At 48.5% G+C, this 20,048-nt stretch overlaps 1 protein-coding gene across 1 annotated transcript in view; it reads left to right on the forward strand.

Annotated features, from left to right (window-relative positions):
• Nucleotides 1-20,048, forward strand: part of LOC144734625 (ryanodine receptor 2-like) — a 260,955-nt gene that overhangs the window by 201,461 nt on the left and 39,446 nt on the right. Inside the window, exons 100-102 of the mRNA XM_078616894.1 lie at nucleotides 3,023-3,083; nucleotides 7,877-8,023; nucleotides 12,400-12,534. Coding sequence (XP_078473020.1) covers nucleotides 3,023-3,083; nucleotides 7,877-8,023; nucleotides 12,400-12,534 — 343 coding nt within the window. The remainder of the gene's footprint in view (nucleotides 1-3,022; nucleotides 3,084-7,876; nucleotides 8,024-12,399; nucleotides 12,535-20,048) is intronic.

Consider the following 20,048-nt stretch of genomic DNA (forward strand, 5'->3'; position numbering starts at 1 on the left):
AAGGCGGGGGGGGGGGGGTCAGGAAAGGACAAGAGCTTCACTTTGACAAGGGTTGCCTCCAAATGTAATCCGTCCTATTTTCAATTTTTTGGTTTCTTCTGCTTCCGTATTAAATGTTGCGTGGCGCAGGGGCCGCAGCGACAACAGTCACAATGTTCCTCGCGCGACGTCGCAGGTCCGGCGGCCGCGGGCGTGCGGTCGCCGGTCGGCCGATGAATCGTCCGCGCCCAATGCGGCCGATGAATCGTCCGCACCCAGTGCGGTGTCCGTGCACGCCGTGGAGTGGTCGTTTTCTCCTCGATGTTTCAACAGAGTCTGACCTCTCCAGGGCGCAGCGGCAATTGTTTAATCTTCGGCAGATTTCGACGGGCCTCCTCGGCCTTAAATGCATTTCCTAAATCCGGCGCGCGTCCATCGCCCCTTGCGCATGTTCGCTTTTGAACGACGCCGTCGTCTCAAGCCGAGCGAGTTGAATGTGAAACGTCGCTCGAAACTAATTATGATCACCCCCCACCACGCCACCGCCCCCTGACTAGGAAGGTGAAGAGAAGGTGAAGGGATGCGGGGTAGGGATGGGGAAGGGTCATAGGTCGCGGAGGCTGTGGCGTCTGGTCGCTTGAGGTAAGAAGCGTGCCGCCACAGCCCAGACTGCTCTCTCACTCACTGTCGTGGACAAGTAGCTTTAGTTTCTCTAAATTAGAACGGATGGAACTACGGCTGGGTTTAGTTGTTTGTACGTAACGTTGAACTTCTTTCGCACCGTACGTCGCACAACCGGCCGTGCGAATCGGAGTCGCGGGGTGTAGGGCAGCAAGCTAATCGCAAACATTTACAATGGCAGCCAAGTTGGTAGCACGTACGTGACGCAGAGATAACTCCTCTCGCATTTCCTACACATTTGACAAGTCACGTCAATAATGCTGTGTGGCCTTGAAAGTAAATACGTAATTATATTATCGGGGATGTTTCAGGCAATTTCTTCACAGCACATTTCTTCCAGCTGAATACCTTACTGTTTCTACAGCTCTCCCAGCCTCTCAGAAATACTGAGTAATCACACGATCGCACAATTTTAATCGATAATTCCAATAATAATAACAACAATTATAACAAATTATTTGGGTCTTTCGGTAAAGCTACGTAGATATAAAAAAATAATAAAAATAATAACAATATCATGACGTTTCGATCGCAACACAAGCAATCGTCATCATGCGATCGATCGCAACACAAGCAATCGTCATCAGGTGAACGATTGCTTGTGTTGCGATTGAAACGTCGTGATATTGTTATTATTTGTATTATTTTTTCTAAATACGTGGCTTTACTGAAAGACCCAAAGAATATGAATTTCTGCAGTCACGAAAGCTTTAAGTCAAGAATTATAACAAACGCAAATTGTGCCGTTGCGTGCAATCTCGTGGTTAGAGTATCGGTTTGTTAAGGTAATTTGATGACTTCCACACAACATAAATAGGACGCAGACTTTACAGACAGACCCTTGTACCTTTTAACGGAAAAATTGGGGAATTGTTTGCCGAACAGAAAGCGCACAAATAAACGCATGAAAGATTACATAAGAAAATAAAAACCAACAGCAAACATGTTGTGTGCAGACATTTCCTAAAGAGGATATCGTTATAGTGGCTTGTAGGCTCCAAATAGGATTTCGTTTTTTTAATGTATGGGACGTATGAGTTTGGTTTGATGATTCCCTCCAGTGTTGCATCTGATGACCCCCGCCACTGAATCACACAGCCCATCAAGGTACTCATTCAGGAATGATGACTGCATTTTGTGCCCTAACCATCGAGAGGAGCCAATTGAAGGCAGCAATTTTACAAAACGATGAACCGTGGCCAATAGAAAGTTTGGTTGCTTCAAACTGTCACAAGTGGTCCAACGACCACTGCAAAATCACACGCGTTCACTTGCACACATGTTACAGACACTCGCGCATACAGGGAAACAAGGATAAAGGGCCCCCTTATAGCCTAACAGACCATTGGGGCAAGAGCTGTTAGCGAGCACCTCCAAAGGCCGGAACGGCACACGAAGGGGTCGGTGCCCAGCATCACGCCTGGCTGCCTTTGTCTCCCAAGTGGCGATGTTTACACACCGCACCAGGCTCTCATTCGAGGCTGAGTCGACCTATGGGAGACCCAGTACCGGCTCAGATAATCGTCACTGGCGTTGGCCGTGATCGGGAAGCGAACCTAGGTCGCTGGGTTCGTAGCGCAGCGCGCTAACCACGGCACTACCGCTCCCCACAGGGAAACACACATTCACGCGCAAGACGAAGCTCCTCTGTAAAGGCTGCGTTCATGCGAAGTATGGTCAAACTACCCCTGCGACTTACAGGGTGTGGGGGAGGCTATCATCCAGCAGTGGATTGACAACGGCTGTGTCAATAGCACAGATGCTTGCCGACACGTGGAAAAGTCATAGGCAGCTGCCACGCGCACACCAACAATGCCATCTTTAATCCTACCCAGTACGTGCACGTACGTACGTTGAACTTCTTTCGCACCGTACGTAGCCAACCGTGCTCATCGGAGGTGCGGGGGTGGGGGGAAGGACAACAAACTAACCAACAAAAAAATCCGTTCTAAAGAGAAGAGTTTCCAATCCGGATGATTTAAAAAGTGCGTTGCTCCCAGTGACCTCCTAATATCAGAAGGGAAGAGCGTTCCAGACGGCCGCCGCAGAAGCGCATCCAGTGACGGGGGGGGGGGAGAGAGCCTTACCTCTCCTGCCTTTTTAAAAAGGGACACTTGACAGAAGGGTTGGTTGGTGGTGGAGGGGACATGGGGCGAGGTCGGGGGGGGGTTGTGAGAGGGGGGGGGGGGGACTGTTGTTTGCTTGGTGCCCCCAATTCCGTCGTACTTGCACGATTGTGTGGGGGGGGGGGGAGGAAATCAGCGCCATTGGTAATGGCCACGTGCTCGCGCCGCTGGTTTGCAATTTTCTTACTTTTGTCCTCGCTGATTTGTGTTGTTGTTGTTGTTATTCTTCTTACCAGAATCAACTACATCGACTTCAAGTATCAGCTCTGGAAGCTTGGCGTTGTGTTCACCGATAACGTGAGTGGGGTGTCCGGGCGACGCGTTTTGTGTTTTTTTGTTTTGCCCGTGAGATGCCGACCCTCCAGCCCGTGGCGTCCCTCTCTCTCATTCACGCGCTCCGCATCACCCCGACGACCTCTAGCCGGCTGTAGGTCACACAGGGTGGAACCATTCTTGGTTTAACATTGGTTAACATTGATTCCGGTCCCGCTGATAATTATTATGCGGCTACTGATAATGATGGTCATGCTGAGTTTGCTGCTTATACTGCTGCTGATGCAGTTGCTGCTGACGAAACTAATGCTGGTGCTGCTGATGATGATGCTGCCACTGCTGTTGTTGATGTAGCTGCTGCTGCTGCTGATGCTTCTGATTCTGGTGTTGTAGCTACAGATAATTATGATGATACTGCTGCTGATGATGTCTAAACTGCTGCTAATGCTCCAACTGTTTCCCTCGCTGCTGATCATAATGTTGACGATGCAACTGCTGCTGCTGATTCTGCTGCTGCTGATGCTCTTGCTACTGCTGATGTGGCTTGCTGTTGTTAGTGCTCCTGCTACTGATTGATGATGCAGCGACCGTTGCCTCTGCTGCTGCTCATACTGTTGCTGCTTCTGCTGCGATTGATGACACTGTGTAACAGATTTTTTTTGCTCCTGGGTAGTAAGTGTTATTTCCTAATTGCTTATGCCTCAAAAGTACAGAAAATGGCTATTATTCCCCACAAAATTTGCTTTTGTGACCAGGACAGTGATATTTTGAAATTGACCTATTTTCCAGAACATTACAGATAGATTCCGTGCTGCGTAAACTTGGAGTAACTTCTAGAGCATTCTATAACTCTCCAGTAATATAAATAGTTGTATAAATACGGGGGCCTTAAGCCCACCAGTTCAGTTTAGTTCCAGCTACCTAAGTGGATACATATCTGCATTTTTCTGAGAGGGCATCAAGACGCTGCAAGCATCAGGCAGACTCATTTTTCTATGACTGCGGCCAATTTATCAAGACAAGAGCGAAAAAGTGCCCTGTGGAAGCATCTGCTAAGATGTGTGAGGCCTACAAGGCATATTTCGGCATTCCTGTCGGGGATCAAGATAAACCCTGGACACCTCATTTTACCTGCGAGCAATGCAAAAAAAAACTCTGGAAGGTAAGATGGACAATTGTTGCTCGGAATTTGATGTTATATATATTTTTAGACATTTTTTTTAATGGTAAAAGTTTTTAATTTTCAAATGTTTTACAATTTTCAATGTTATTGAAAAACAAACTTTAGAAGAGAGCAGCAAGTCAGAGAGTGAGGAAGACGTTGTAGATCCAGATGACAATTTCAGAGGTGGAGCTGAGAAGAGAAACCCATACTACCCCAACCAAAAAGACCTCAACGACTTGATCAGAGATCTTGGTCTACCCAAGTTCAATGCTGAGCTTTTGATGTATAGGCTCAAGCAGTGGAACTTGTTGGATGAAAATGTGCAAGTCGCAGATCAGAGGAAGTGTCACCAACCTTTTTGCAGCTTCTTCACCCGTCAAGATGCGCTCTGCTTCTGCCACAATGTGACCAGTCTGTTCGAGGCAATCGGAATCACCTATAACCAGAATGAGTGGCGCCTCTTCATTGACAGCTCATCCAGGAGCCTCAAAGCCGCGCTGCTCCAAAATGGTAACAAGTACCCGTCTCTTCCCCTGCCTCACTCGGTGCACCTCAAAGAGGATTACAACAGCATCAAGACCTGGATGCCTTGGAAGGTCATCGGAGTCTTCAAAATGGTGGCATTCCTGATGGGTCTCCAAGGCGGTTTTACCAAGTTTCCCTGCTATCTTTGCCTTTGGGACAGCAGGGACACCAAGGCGCACTACCACAGGCGGGACTGGCCACAGCGGACCGAGTTCTCTGTGGGGAGGAACAACGTCAAGTGGGAGCCACTGGTGGACCCCTGGAAGGTGCTGATGCCACATCAAATTGGGCCTTGTGAAATAATTTGTCAGAGCTGTAGATAAGGAGTCGGCAGCCATCCAGAACCTTTGTTTTTCAAGTCAAAGCCGGTGTCTTCATCGGAACACAGATGAAGAAGATCCTGGAGTGCATTGAATTCCCCAAGAAGCTCACTAGTAAGGATAAAGCGGCTTGGAACAGCTTTGTCGCAGTGGTTCGTGGCTTCCTGGGCAATCACAAGGTCTAAAACTATGTGGAGCTGGTTGAGACTGGTGAAAAACTACGGCACAATGTGCTGTAGGATGTCCCTCAAAGTCCATATCCTTGATGCTCATCTTGATAAATTCAAGGAGAACATGGGAGCGTACTCGGAGGAGCAAGGCGAGCGCTTCCACCAGGATATACTGGACTTTGAACGCCGCTACCAAGGACAGTATAACGAGAACATGATGGGAGACTACATTTGGGGGCTGATTCGTGAAAGTGATTTACAATATCATCGTAAATCTCGAAAAACTACTCACTTCTAAATCTTTTGTAGTAATTTTTGTATTACTTTAGTATAAATACATGTTCATTTTGATTCATATGTTTTTTTCTTCTGACTTTACGTGAATGAAAAGACACACATTCGCCTGTTTTCTCATTGAAAATAGGTAAATTTCAAAATATCACTGTCCTGGTCACAAAAGCAAAGTTTGTGGGGAATAATAGTCATTTATATACTTTTTAGGCATAAGCAATTACGAAATAACACCTAATACCCAGGAACAAAAATTGTGTTACATAGTATGATATCAATGAGTCCATGTTGCCAGAGCAGAGATTGGTCCTGCCTAAGGTGGCGAGAGTTTAGCAATGCCGATGTGTTTATTTGACAAATAAAGAGTGGATTGTTTAATATCCCACTCAATCCAAACGGTTCGAACATGTCTCACGGTTATTAGCCGCATCAATAACTTGGAACAGCTTATAGCTATTCTGCCCTCAGCTGGTACCGACAAATGAGACGTCTGGTCTGACTGGACTCTTGCGCCACGCCATCGCCACTACCCCCATCATCATCATCACCACCACCACCCTTCCCGTGCCTCCGATTAGTGCGGTTGGCTACGTAGGGTGCGAACGAAGCTCAACGTGCGTTCAAAAGCAGCATGCGGGAAACACAAAGCTGCATTTATTTGCATGCACTAAATTGTGGTGCGTGCCTTCGACGTTTACAAAACGCACTGCCGTTTACTGAATGCAGAAAGCACGCACGCGGTTACACGTGACTCACCGATTTTAATGTTTTTTTAAAATTCTTACATTTTCTGCGTTGTCTCTACAGAAGCATAATTTGTGCTAATGGACCCATCATAAAACAAAAAGAGAAACGCTAAACGTTCGTCAGTAGCACATCCTTAAAAATAAATAAATATATAAAATAGGTGATGATTCAGCCATCTTCATAGCACGTAAATGGAATTAAATGTAATGAGTTCTTTGCTCGGAAGAAGCGCCCATCACCTGACACGGCGCCGATTTTTCGTGAATAATGCGTCCGCTAATTTGCAACGCGCACAATTTTCTCTTTGCCCGAAGCAGCGACCCTGAGGCGCGGAGAGCCCAGCTCAGAGATTCGCTCAGTAAAAGTCAAATAAAAGGGAATTTTTTTTTTTGGAGAAGGCGCTTAACGGTAGAGGCCACGGTGTTGTTCGTGACGAACGAGTTTCTTGTTGTTCTTGCTGCTAATTGTGCTTTGCGCACCACCGCCAAAGCAGCAACAGCAGCAGCAATCGGCAAACGACAGGTAACAAAAAAGAAGCGCCGCCGTTCAAAGAAATCCAATTGAAGATGAGCACCCGCAACAGATTTCTTGCGAATCGTCATCATCATCGTCGTCGTCATCATCGTCGTCGTCATTGTCGTCATCACCATCCATGGGCAGATCGCCCCTTAGGTGTCCACTGCACATTTCGTCATTTGCTTCCACTTGTCTCTCTGTCTTGTGTCAATATGGCTCAAGTAGTGGCCGCATCTTTCTGGTACCAATCTCCTGTGATGTCCTCGTCGTCGTCAAGCCGTTCTCTGTGAGGTCTTCCTCTCATTCCGATCCTTACATTTTCCCGAACAACAACAACAACACATAAACGTTTTTGGGTTAGATTGCGTTTTTTATAAATGTGTCGTAACCCTCCACCACCCGACACGGCCAATCAGTAAAAAATGTGTCACGTTGACAAAAGACAAATAGTTCACTACTTTAGCCAACCGGTGTGTTGAAGAGTGAATCAACAACAAAAATTGTAAATGTTGTGGTTTCACGCTTCAACACACCGGTGGGCTAAAGTAGTGAACTATTTGTCTTTTGTCAACGTGACACTTTTTTACTGATTGGCCGTGTCGGGTGAAGGAGGGTTACGACACATTTATAAATAACGCGATCTAAACCCAAAAACGTTTATTATGAATAATATTGGTTGCGAAAGCCTACGTGTTAAACAACAACACACTTTTAATCTTCCATTTGTTGTCCATCCTACGTACGTGTCCAGATAGTACCAGTTCCCATCTCATCACTGCCTGCATCGTTAGGTCTTCTTCTATTTGCAACCTTTTTTTTATTCTACGTTGTTCACTCCTTTTGCGAATGGATCGAATTTAATATATTAGTTTTTTTGGCAACCAACACGTTGTGCCGAAATACAATGTTTTGTTTTGTTTCGGTTCAACACCTAGGCTTTCCCGACCGATATTATTCGTTGTTTACCGTGACAAACCTTACTGGCTGTGTCGGGTGGTGGAGCGTTACGGCACATTTATACTTACGCGATCTAACCCAAAAACCTATATTACGAACACTTGTTTTGCCGTGTTGCTCTCGCAGTCCTGGCTCTACCTGACGTGGTACATGATCATGTCCATGCTGGGCCACTACAACAACTTCTTCTTTGCCACCCACCTGCTGGACATCGCCATGGGCGTGAAGACACTGAGAACCATCCTCTCGTCCGTCACCCACAACGGCAAGCAGGTGGGGAACACTGCCACCAGCACCCGGCTCAGTCGGTCCTCAGAGATCCCCGTTTTACATTCTTGTGCGTGCGCACGTGGGTAGGAAGTGGTAGTGCTACCTATCAGTGTGTGGGCACGTGTTTGTCTCCGAAGGCGGATGGCTTCATTCTGGTTATCGCCTATTCCACCACAGACCAAAGCCGAAAATATTTCTCGATCGGCCCAAGTTGATTAAAAAACAAAATCTGCGTGGTCTATTGCGATGAAGTTCAACACATACCGGGCACTGGATCAATTCCTGTTGCCACCTGAACGCAGCAGGCCATTCCCAGGCTGTCCGCGTCAAACGCTGACAGGTGGCAACCCTAGGCGTGGTTGTTTAGCGAGCACCGATCAAAACCAGAACTTCGCACGACAGGGCCGTGTGATCAGCCCTTGTCTTCCCCGGTGCTGCTGTTTACACACCGAACCAGCTACTCATTTAAAGGTGAGTAGACTCAGTAGAGCGCCCAGAACCAGTTCGGTCAGGAATCAAACTCGAATCGCCAAGGTTCATTGAGCAGTACACTAGCCGCTGCTCCACCACTTCCCATAATATATACATACAACAAACGGACTGTTTGGGCAAATGCTGTAAGCAAGCACCTATGAAGGCCGGAACGGTACACGAGGGGGTGGGTGGCCAGCAACCACGCCCGACCGCCTTTGTCTCCCTAGCGGCGATGCATGCACATGCGCACGCACACACACACACACGTACACTACGAGCAGTGCCGAACATTAATCAGCATATTGGAAATGTCTGGTAATTCTTGAGAGCATTTTAAATGAAACACACACACCATACAAGCGTGAGCATTAAAACAAACGGGCTTTTTATAATTGTTTTTGCTGCCATCGCATACAGGTTTGGTACAGGTCCTGCAAGGGTTAATGAGCGATTTGTGTGCAGGGCTGGCTCCTGTGCTGCTAAACCCCATTGGTAATAAATCGTTAATGGAGGACCACTCGTTACGACCTCATCCCAGGCAATTTCTGATCATTAACCTTGTCGCCCGCCACACGTTGCTTCTACCGCTTGTCCACCAACAACGGCATAACGACCGAGACTTTCCGTCGCTGAAATGGTGGCCTCGCAAGGATTGTTTCGCGCGCGTAGGGATGCGACGAGTTCCCTCGTCGATTCCTCAGCTCCCCGTGTGTGTTGGGGCCGCATTTTTGGAAGGCCGCAGGGTAATGGGGAGATTCGCGGAGGAGAGTGGCGCTCCCACGGACTCGGTGTGATCTACAAAGGGGTTAACCTCTCGACCAGTAGCAGCACAAACATGCGTCAGACGGCCGAGCAGATGTGCTCGCGCAATCCACATCCCCCCCCTCACCGACGCAACATCTTCTCGTTGAGACTGGCTCCCTTCGCGGCTGCGCTTGACGCGCGTGCGCACACAAAAACTATGTGTGCTCGTAATAAAATAAGACTGTCGTCTATAATGTATGCATATTTTAAAAAAACACGATTTTCACACCGTAATTTATTTTCCCAGGCGTTGTTTCATTCGTTCGGACAGGGTCTGGTTGCTCCTCGCTTAGAACGTAGCCTCTCTGTGCCAATAAACTTACATTGATGGCATCTTGTTTTTTTTTACCGCAATCCATTTAAAACGGGGTGCCATGGTGGTGGGATGTTAACTTCCGCGCCTGGTATGAAGGAGGTCGTGGGTACGATCCCGACCCTGCATGTCTCTCTCTCTCCCTGTGGCCGCATGGATTTTTCTCCGGATCCTCTGGTTTTTCCCTCCACATTTAGATTCAACACGCGTTTAGAAGAATTGGCTGCTATAAATTTCCACATGATGATGAGCCACTTCGTTGAGCCATCATTTGTGGCCAGGTCACTTCTGAAAAAGAGCTATAGAGAGCTCAGTGGGCCTTACCTGGTAAAAAAAAAAGTAACGGTAATTTTGAAGTCTTTGAGGTTGTGTTTGTGGCACTGAATGTTGCCGCTGTCATGTCAGTTTGGTGCAGATCAAGGCTGCAGCGTACGTCACTCACATTGCAGTCGTCCCGTAAAGTGGTACTCCTCATTGTATTCACACCGGAGGAATAGTCATGAGCCGAGTTGACCCCCAACCACAATTTGAAATCACAGCCTTTAGATAATGCATCAGACCGCTATTGCCACTGTCAGTGGCGGAGCCAGGATTTTCAGGTGGGGGGGGGGGCAACCCCTTCAGCAATGAAAAATGATAGAGGAGTTGTTAGTAAGTAAGGACTTGTCCCTTGCTTTTTATTCGACGCGTGTGCGGCGATGGCGCAGCCATCGACCGAGGGTCGAATTCGAACCGCGTTGTGTGATCGGCAACGCGCTCGCTGACGGTGTTTGCCTTCAGGGAAGTCATGTACTGTATACGCAACTGCGTACAATTATGAATCACTTATAACTGCTTTGCCGTTACTTATTGCCAATTATGGAATCAGACTATTGTGCTATCATCTCATAGTCCCTGGCACATAATAATATGCTACACAGTGGCAGTGGGGGTCGCAAAATGCCGATTTATTACTAATAAACCCCAATGATCCGATCGAAGTTAGGGATTTTAATCAGATCATTGGGGGGGCACGTGCTACCCCCCCCCCCACTGGCTCCGCCAGTGGCCACTGTGCCATGTGACCAAGTGTAAATGTCTTGACAAACATTTCAACATTAATTTGAACTCACCTTGCATTAATCGTAGCAGCCAATTCTCGTTATTCGTGTAAAGCATGCACACGAGGCTGTGTTTTGCTGATTTCATGCTACGCTTGCAATTCCGTGGTCAAGCATGGATGGACAAAGTCTTAACTCATTCTCATCATAGCCATGATGAATCCACTGCTGTTGTTAGAAGATGTTTTTGGAAAATCAAAAATTGGGGGGACAAAGGCTTTGAGATTTAAGTGCGTCAAGGAAACTCTTCGTGCCTTTCGCCAACAATATCAATCTGGATCCCAGGAGAGAATCCTCTCCTGGGAATTATTCATAATCGATGTTTTTTTTTTAGTTTTCTGGATAATATTGGTCGCGAAAGCCTACGTGTTAAATGCTCCTGGGAATATTCTCTTGGGAATTCTAGATCCCAGGAGATAATTCTGGATTTTGGGAATTCTCTCCTGGGAGAGAATTCTTGGAATCCAGAAATACAGAATTCTTCCTGGGATCCGGGAGAGGATTCTGGAACCCAGAAGAAAAATTTCTACTGGGAATTCTGGATCCCAGAATTCTCTCCTGCAATCCAGAAATTCTGGAATCCCGAATTCTCGATCCGAGAATGCTCTCCCCCCCGAGCAGTTCCCAGCCTCTCATTCCCGCCAGAGACGCTCAGCACTCCTTCACGAGTTTGAGCCTCTGCTGACTGTGCGTGACGTCGTGCGGCGTGCATTTGTATAATGAGAACTGGGGTGCGCTATTTTTGAAGGTCATGGAAACAATGTGCTCGCATGGTTCCCCAGTTTATTAAAAACAAAAATAAGCCACCTGCGTGGTGGTGCATATCTCTGCAACGCCGGCAAGATCGCTTCAGCAAGCGGCGTGCAGAAGGTGCTGGCGTGACGTGGGGGTTAACGCTCTTCCTTTGCTTGTCCCATGGGATAATCTTTCCCCCGCCGTAGGAATGTGGAATTTTCACTGCCGGCTCACGGCCGTAAACGGGAGATTAGCACCAATGCCTCAATGCTCATTTGAGGCCGCGTGCGTGTGTGTGAATGTGTACGTGTGGCGCAGTGGTTAGTTAGTGTGTCGCACTCCAGACCCGGCGACCCGAGTTCGATTCCCGCTCACGACCAATAACAGTGGCGAATTTTTAACCGGTTCTGGGCCTCTCCTTGGTTGACTCAGCCTCAAATGCGTTCCTGGTGCGGCGAATGGCGGTTGTTATTGCTGTCCAAGTGCTGTGTGTGAGGGGCGGTGGCATTGTGGTTCTTGCACGCTGCACTACGAACCTGGCAACCTCGGTTAGATACCTGGCTGCGGCTAACATCAGAAACAAGTTTGAACCTCTTTTGAGCCACCTCCCTTTGGCTGACTCAGCCTTAAACGAGCATGAGGTGTAAACATCAGCAGCAGGAAGAGACGACGATGCGCTGCACGTGGTGCTGCCCACGCCACCCCCCTTCGTGTGCCGTGCCAGCCTTCGTATGTGCTCGCTAACAGCATTTGCCCCAACAATCTACGTAGGCTACATGGGGGGGGGGGGGTGGGAGTGGGAGGGGGAGCATCTTTATAATTGTCTTTTGTTTGTGCTCGTAAGTGATCCTACTTCTGAAGCTCTGCTCCGAAGGTCCTTAGGAATCGGACATGAGCCGTGCTGATGGCTCCAATGCTGTGCGTGCGTGTGCGTGCGCGTGTGTGCTGCGCAGTTGGTGCTGACGGTGGGGCTGCTGGCCGTGGTGGTCTACCTCTACACCGTCATTGCCTTCAACTTCTTCCGCAAGTTCTACAACAAGAGCGAGGACGAGGACGAACCCGACATGAAATGCAACGACATGCTCACCGTGAGTGGAACTCCGCTCCGCTCGCTGGAGACCTCATCAGCGACCCCCCCCATCTCCTCACCCCCCCCCCCCCCGGCCAACCGAACCCCTTTCCTGGCTTCTTGCTTCCCCGTGAACTCTGCACGGCGGTGAATGATTGCGTTCGGACGCCGCGCGGTCGACACACTCGTCTCCGCCACGAGTGGAAGATAAGGGACGCTTCCCATCGCTTAAATCTCTACGGGGGCCCTTTTTTTTTGTTCCACTGTCATTGAATGATGGAAGAAAAAAATAATAGGCTTTACACTCTCTTGCATTCATACATGGACGGTGTTAAGGTGATAGACGCCCTGTTACAAGGCGTTCAAGTCTGCATTAACCAAAATTTGCAAAGAAATATGTTTTTGATACTGTACACACTGTACAGCAGATGAGCGCCCGCCTCTGTGAGCTACTCCGGAGGACTTCCCGTGCTGCCATTCGTACGAAGCGACCGTGGAGTTCCACAGTTTCTGGCCCTTATTCGTCAAATTATACGCGATGGATGAGAAGCCTTTTGTAGGCCCGTAATGGCAGCAAGTCCCTCAGGCTGCCTCCGTCAAACGGGCAGAAGGCAGCGCTGCTGTTCTTGGTGGCCGAGCGAATGGATGAATGAAGGAAGTAATTTAAAGCCATCTCAAGTGCGGTCCAGTCATCGTCGTGTTCTTGAAGTGGGGCCGCAGTCCAATGAGATTTATGAACCCGTGTAAAATACGTCCTGTTAACCGAGGTTATGTGAGGAGAGTTACGGTGGCGTCCTTAAAGTTTCAAAGACAATGCGCACCCATGCTCATGCCGCCATTAGCTGGGCCTCATCTCCATCGGAGGCCCAGAGCCAAGGGTGTGCATTCCACGTTCCTATGGCAAGGACCAGTGGATCCACAAGACAATCACTCTTGACTTTTCGCGCAAGCATTCACGAGCAAATTAATTGGCCGAACATTCCAATCCATGGATTGTTTTCAATTCGCGATTCATATATGGGCGTAGACTGCGGTGCCCACGGAGGCCGGGGGGGGGGGATTAAAGGTCAAAGGTCTGCACAGATGGGCTAGGAACCCCCCCCCCCCCCTTCGCTGTTCTCCTGCTGGTCACCTCGTAGCCCAAGCGGACTGGGCAATCTCGCAGCACACATTGATCTATGTGTGATCCATCAACTTCACTTCCATGAGACACGAAGGAGACATCGCGGCGATACACTACTCCGCCGCCGCTGCTGCTGACGCAGTTGCCTGGCTCGACCACCTGAATGTGAAATTGGGGTTGTTGCCTCTGCATCTACATCAGCCGTACGGACGAAGAAGATGATGAAGGAGATGAAGAAGAAGACAGAGAAAGACTAAGAGGACGACTTCGAAAGCGACTGCGTCGTTGTGGGTGCACACACCACTACACCCGGCGAGGGCAACCTTGGCAATTCTATTTGGGTATCCACTCCCTGCTGCTGCTGTGGCTGCGGCTGCTGCTGCAGCGGCATCGTGGCGAGCGTTGCTGCCGCGGTCTAACGATCAGCAGCACGCTGGGCTTGCAATTCAAATCTCATTGGACTGCAGCCCCACAAAGCCTCTGAAAATCTCCCCCCCCCCCCTCACCGCTTCTGTCCACCAAGCAGCGCACGTGGGTTCACCATGGTTATAAGTCACCTCGAGACAACCAATATCAATGTGGAGACGTCGGATGGAAAATGTCAAGAGGCAACCGTAAGCAGTGGAGAAGTGGCCGCGCGGCCGATTCGATCAAGTGAGCACCAAAGCACCAGCGGCAATGGCACGACGCAAATCCCATCCAGCGGACGAGCGGCAAACTCTTGCCCCCCACAGATGCTCCGGCTCAAGGGCTGGGCTCTCATCCTGCCGGCGCGCAGGGAAATGCTGCCGCAGCTAGCCGTCCTCCGCGGTCATCATCGTTCGCGATGGACAGCCGAAGAAAGAAGAGACGATCGGCAAGGTCTCACGTGCGAGATGGCGTGAAGTGAGGGTACGCCCACCCCTTTCCAAGGTGTCTGACCAGCATGGAAAAGTAGGCCAGCATACCCTCCTGGAGGCGGGAAGGGGGGGGGGGGGGTTTCTCGCGGCCCTTCTGTTGTTGTTCGGTGGTGTGTGTGGCCCAGCAGGGGCGTGAACAACCAATATCAGGGCTGCACCTTTTCCCACCTCCCCCCCCTCCTTCACCTTATCCGATGTCCACTCTCACAATTACCACGATGTGGTATCACTGATGAGCTTGCAGCTGGAGTTCACGCCGTCGTCAGGGTAAAGGGCCGAGCATTGCTCGGCTCTCCGCGTGACATTTCGGGCGAAATCCGAACGGCAAAAGGTTTCGAATAATTGCCACGCGACGGTCGCAGGTGTTGCCTCTTAACACGGTGTTGGTGTTCAATTCGGTGTTGGAGGGGGCCGGCTGCTTGGCCCCCGGCGATGATTTATTGCGCCTGCCTGGTTGGCGCGCGAAACGGGGAGGGGGGGGGGTGAAAATCCGGAGGAATAACAAGCGTTGTGCGTGGGGGGAGGGGGCGTTAACGACCGGTGGCGGTTGCTTGTACCGGCGGTTGCCCGTACCGGTTGCTCGTACTTGGTTACTTGTACCAGCGGTTCGGTTGCCTGGAGTGGTCTGTGGCGGACGCTCGCCGGTCTGTTTGGACCTCACGGTTCGATTCATGGGCAGGCATCCGGTTACTTTTGCCACGAGGGGTTTTAGCGAAGTGCCCTGCCAACTCTACGTACGTACACAACGAACGTACGTTGAACTTCTTTCGCACCATACGTAGCCAGGCCGTGCAAATCCGGAGGATGTCGGTTCAATTTTTCTCCCGGCGCGGCAAGTTGAAACGATGTTGGCAGTGATTTTTTTTTAAATCCCTCCCAACCCGCCTCCTCTGTTCACCCAGCAGCTTACATGGATGTACGCCGCAGTCAGGCGATTGGAATATCGCGTGTGGTGGGGTGAAGTGTGGCTCTGTCCACCTCATCTAAGAGCAGAGAAAATGCCTCCCAGATAGGCTCTGGGAGGTGGCGACCCTACTGCCAGCAGCAGTAACGCGATCGAGCAATTGCAGGGCTGCATCCCTTTACCTACTGTCCCTTGCGACGCGTGCCCTTCATAGGCAACTGAAATAACAAGAGATAAAGAGCCTGCCCGTTGCCCAGGGAATGTGGAATTTCCACCGCTGGACTTGGGGGGACCCACCAAATGAGATGGGGGGGGGGGGGGGGGGAGCCCCAATGCTGATTTTCTGTTTGGAGAGACACAAATCGCCTTTTGAAACACAAAGAAACGGGCAGGATCCTCCGCTTATCCTGCAGAGCGTCAGCAGGTGCACGAGTGATCCACACATCAACGCAGGCTTGGCGATGTGTTTAATTTTGTTTGTCCTTCCCCCGGCACCTGCGACTAGCACGGTTGGCTACGTGCGGTGTGAAAGAAGTTCGCAGTACATACAATGAAGAGGGTGGTGTGGCAAGAATTTCGTCATTGTTTGAAGCTTAAATGGCTGAGCTGAGGTCCTGGCCAGGGTTCACATCGCTTGGCACTGATTTTTGCACTTGAGCAGGAATCGGAAGCAACGTTGCTGGGAGTGTAGCGCAGTGTGCAAACCACTATGCCACCACTCCCTGATTATAAGTGTAAAACCCTTTGTCAATTCGCTGCTCGGATGAAGGTCACACCCACCCCTTGTTGATGATGGGGGTGGTTTGACCATACTTCACCATACTGGTCGGTGCAGCTCGGTGAAAGGGATGCCCAGAACAATTTCAGGCATCACTCACGAACTGACGTCAGCCGTGGCCAGGAATCAAACCCAGGTTGTTGGGTTTGTCGCATAGTACACTCACCACTGCGCCACCGTTCCCCCATAATTATAAATGTGTACGGCCCTTTGTCAACCCACTGCTGGGATGAATGCCTCCCCCGACTGCGTCAGTGGTTTGGGTTGTCTGACCATACTTCGCTTATTGTTAGCCGTGGCAAAGCGTTGAACTCAGGTGAGCAAGTTCAGAGCGCAATGTGCAAACCACGACACCAACAATGCTCTCTGTTGTCCATACAAATACGTAAACGCCCAAATAAAGCAACGTGCATGTTGCCCAAACATTCTTAAACGAGCACTGGATGTCAACGGTACTGTGTAGTGGAATACATTATTGAGTGATGACACGCTGGCGGCTGGTGCACGAGCAGCACAAAACAACAGAAAACTCAACGCTGGCGCGTCAGACATAAAGAGATATATTTATAAACAAATATAATCTTTTTTAAAATAATTCACAATCTTTTTTTTATATTAAAGAAATATAAAAAAATATTATAATTTTTTTTACAAATTTATTTAAAAAAATAAAAGAAATTGAAAAATATTTTTTATAAATATTAAAAAAATATATAAAACTAATTCTAATAGACGTTTTGGGCAATTTGTGTGCTGTGAAAAAACTGCTCGAGCCAGAAACATCACCAACATCGCCTCTTATAATATTTTCTTCCTTTTAAGGCCACACAGTTTTTTCTTGCCAAATGCGTTGCTTTAAAAAAATATATAGATTCACTAATATTATCCGTGTCGTATTTTTGAGAGAAAATAACATTTGTTTCAATAAATAACCCCTACTATAAAATACATACTATATAGCCCATGTGCACAACCTTACAAAGGTTATGCGAGGGATATATATACGGGTATGGATTTAATTTGGGAGCATGATGAATGGATGGCAGATGCAGGTCCACAGATAGAGAGAGAGAGGATGTTCCGGAATGCAGAGAATGTTCCGTGGAAGAGAATGAGCTTAACTCTGTGTGCGACGTACCACAACATTCCCGCTAATCACCACATTATAAATTAATCAATTCTCCATCGCCATACGCATCCCGACGGGACGGCCCCACCAGGGAGAGAGATGGAGCGATGAAATCATTGCCCCCTGCTTCCGATGCTTATATCGACGGTCTGAGCGGATCGTTATTTTCGCGTAAAAAATCATCGTCGACGAGACGGATCCATGAAATCGGCTCCTGCTGCAGGCGGCAGGTGGATTTATTACGTCGCAAGAATTGTGAGCGATTGCCCGGCAGATTGGGAAGGGTTTCTTCGTCCAGCAGTGGATTGACCATGGCCAACGATGCTTGTGTTCATCGCACGCCCCAGGCCAATCCGCTTTCTCGCAGAATTTTGACCAAGTGTAATTGTCCCACACTCGAACAAAACTACCGGCGTGACATTGTCTGCCCTACTACCAAACCACCGACAGCATCGTTCATAATTGGTTTATTTTGTCCTCTTCACCCCGCACTTCTGATGAGTATGGTTGGCCACGTATGGTGTGAAAGAAGTTCTACGTACATAGAGATAGTGTAGGTGTAATGTCAATTCGCGGTATAAACCACCTACACCACCCCTTGACAAATAAACAAATCCAGTTCGACTCGAACCATGAGCTCCTGCAACTAGCGGCGAACGCTCTACAGCTGCGGGCCCCATCTCGACCCAAAACGTGTGAAGCTGAACCTTTGCGAAACGACACAAAAAAATCGTCATTTATGAAGGTTTTTTTTCTATACAGTAAAACCTTGGATTGCGAGTAACTTGCTCTGCGAGTGTTTCGCAAGACGAGCAAATATTTAAATAAATATTAATTTGATAAACGAGCGAGGTCTTGCAATACGAGTAGTACGCGTATACGCTTTGTCTGCCGAGCGTCACGTGATCACAACTGACATACGAGTGCTTTGGATTACAAACACGTTTCCGGAACGAATTATGCTCGCAATCCAAGGTTTTACTGTAGTTTACATTCAAGTCAGCTAACCAAGGCTCTCAGCGGGTAAATCCCCGCGACATCTAGTGGGAACCGATCCACGATTACTCCTCAACGAGGTCATCCAGATCTTCGGATCGCTGCCTCCTAAGCGCTCGCGAGGCCAAGCCTCTGTTCCTGCAAAGGGGTGACCGGGAATTTACCACCCTGCAGTCCCCAAGCTTTGGAAACGCTTTGCCTTTGCTGATAATGGGCCTTCCATAAATGACGTCACGCACCTGGGGGGGGGGGGGTCAGACATTTGTGACGATGTGTGACGATGGGGGGGGGGGGGGTGTTTGAGAAATGTGACGTCCCATCAAAATGCGCAACTTTAAATAAATATAGACAACACGTTCTACTTAATTAAATAGACTTTTTAATAAACGTTTTCTCCTACAACATCAGAGTGCAGCGCCGCATTAAATACGCACTACAATGACAATAGTTTAAAGCGATTTGAAGCATGTTTTTTTTTTGGGGGGGGGGGGGGCAGAGCTTTGTGACGTCATATTTGAGGGGGGGTCTGACTTTTTGTGACGCCGTGTGACGAAGGCGGGGGGGGGGGGGTAAAAAATCGTCCAAAATCGCGTGACATCATTTATGGAGTCGTGAGATATATTTAAGTCCCGTCTTGAAAACTCCCGTAGGTTATGTTTATTTTCCGGCTTTCCGTACAACAGTGGCGCATTGGGATCTACGGACGAAATACGACACTTTACACATGCGAATTACGCTTATTATTGTTATTATTAGCGTTATCAATACGTTGGTGTTGTTTCGGGATGAGCAGCTACATCGTGGGACCTCCCTTGCCGGTATCAATATATAAGAAGAGGTTTTACCCGTTCTGGCAAAGCTGTCTCTGGTGTGGACCAATCAGTTTAAAAGACAAGGCATCATATACTATCACAGCATGTTTTTTTGTTTGCATGTTTGCCACAAGTATATGTGGTTAATGCAGACACGACTCCTTGCAACAGGTTTCTGTTTGGTGTTTTAACATCTTAACACAACTGTTATATTGCCAGAAAGGGTAAAACCTCTTCTTATAAGTATGCGTTGTTTGTAAAATTATTCTGTCACGCCGAACGCACAATTCACAATTTGAGAGAAAGTTTTTTACCTGTGGAATTGCGCGTTTGTAAGGCGTAAGTCCAGCATTTTTATGATCCGTATTAATGAGACTGCAGATTCTACTCGCTTTTGAAATGTGTATTCGTGCTATATATCGTAAGTTCGCGAAGGCTGCAACTTTTTCTCAATGCGCAAACTTTTTCTGAATATTGAACTCCTGCAAGTTAAGGTTATTTGCCTGAATAATTTTTTTACAGTATAATGAGCACCCCCCGCCCCCCAAAGTGTAATGGCTCAAAGACGGAACTTGCGATCCAGAGGTCGCTGATTCAATCCTAGGCACGGCAGGTGAAACTGTTAAAACGAAACAAAACTTGCAACTATTTTTTGTTATTTTAACAGTTAAGGTCCAAATAGCTATTTAGCTCTTTTTCAGAGGCGACCTGGCCGCAAATGATAGCTGAACGAAGTGGCTCGTCATCCTCATGTGGACATTTATAGCAGCCAAATACTCAAAACGCGTGACGTCGATCCTAAATGTGGAGAGAAAAACCAGAGGACCTGAAGAAAAATCCACGCTACCACGGGGAGAGTGAGAGACACGCAAACTCCAAATATACAGCAGGT

The sequence above is a fragment of the Lampetra planeri genome, chromosome 52 (assembly GCF_965212315.1).
Source record: "Lampetra planeri chromosome 52, kcLamPlan1.2.h2, whole genome shotgun sequence".
NCBI classification, from domain to species: Eukaryota; Metazoa; Chordata; class Hyperoartia; order Petromyzontiformes; family Petromyzontidae; genus Lampetra; species Lampetra planeri.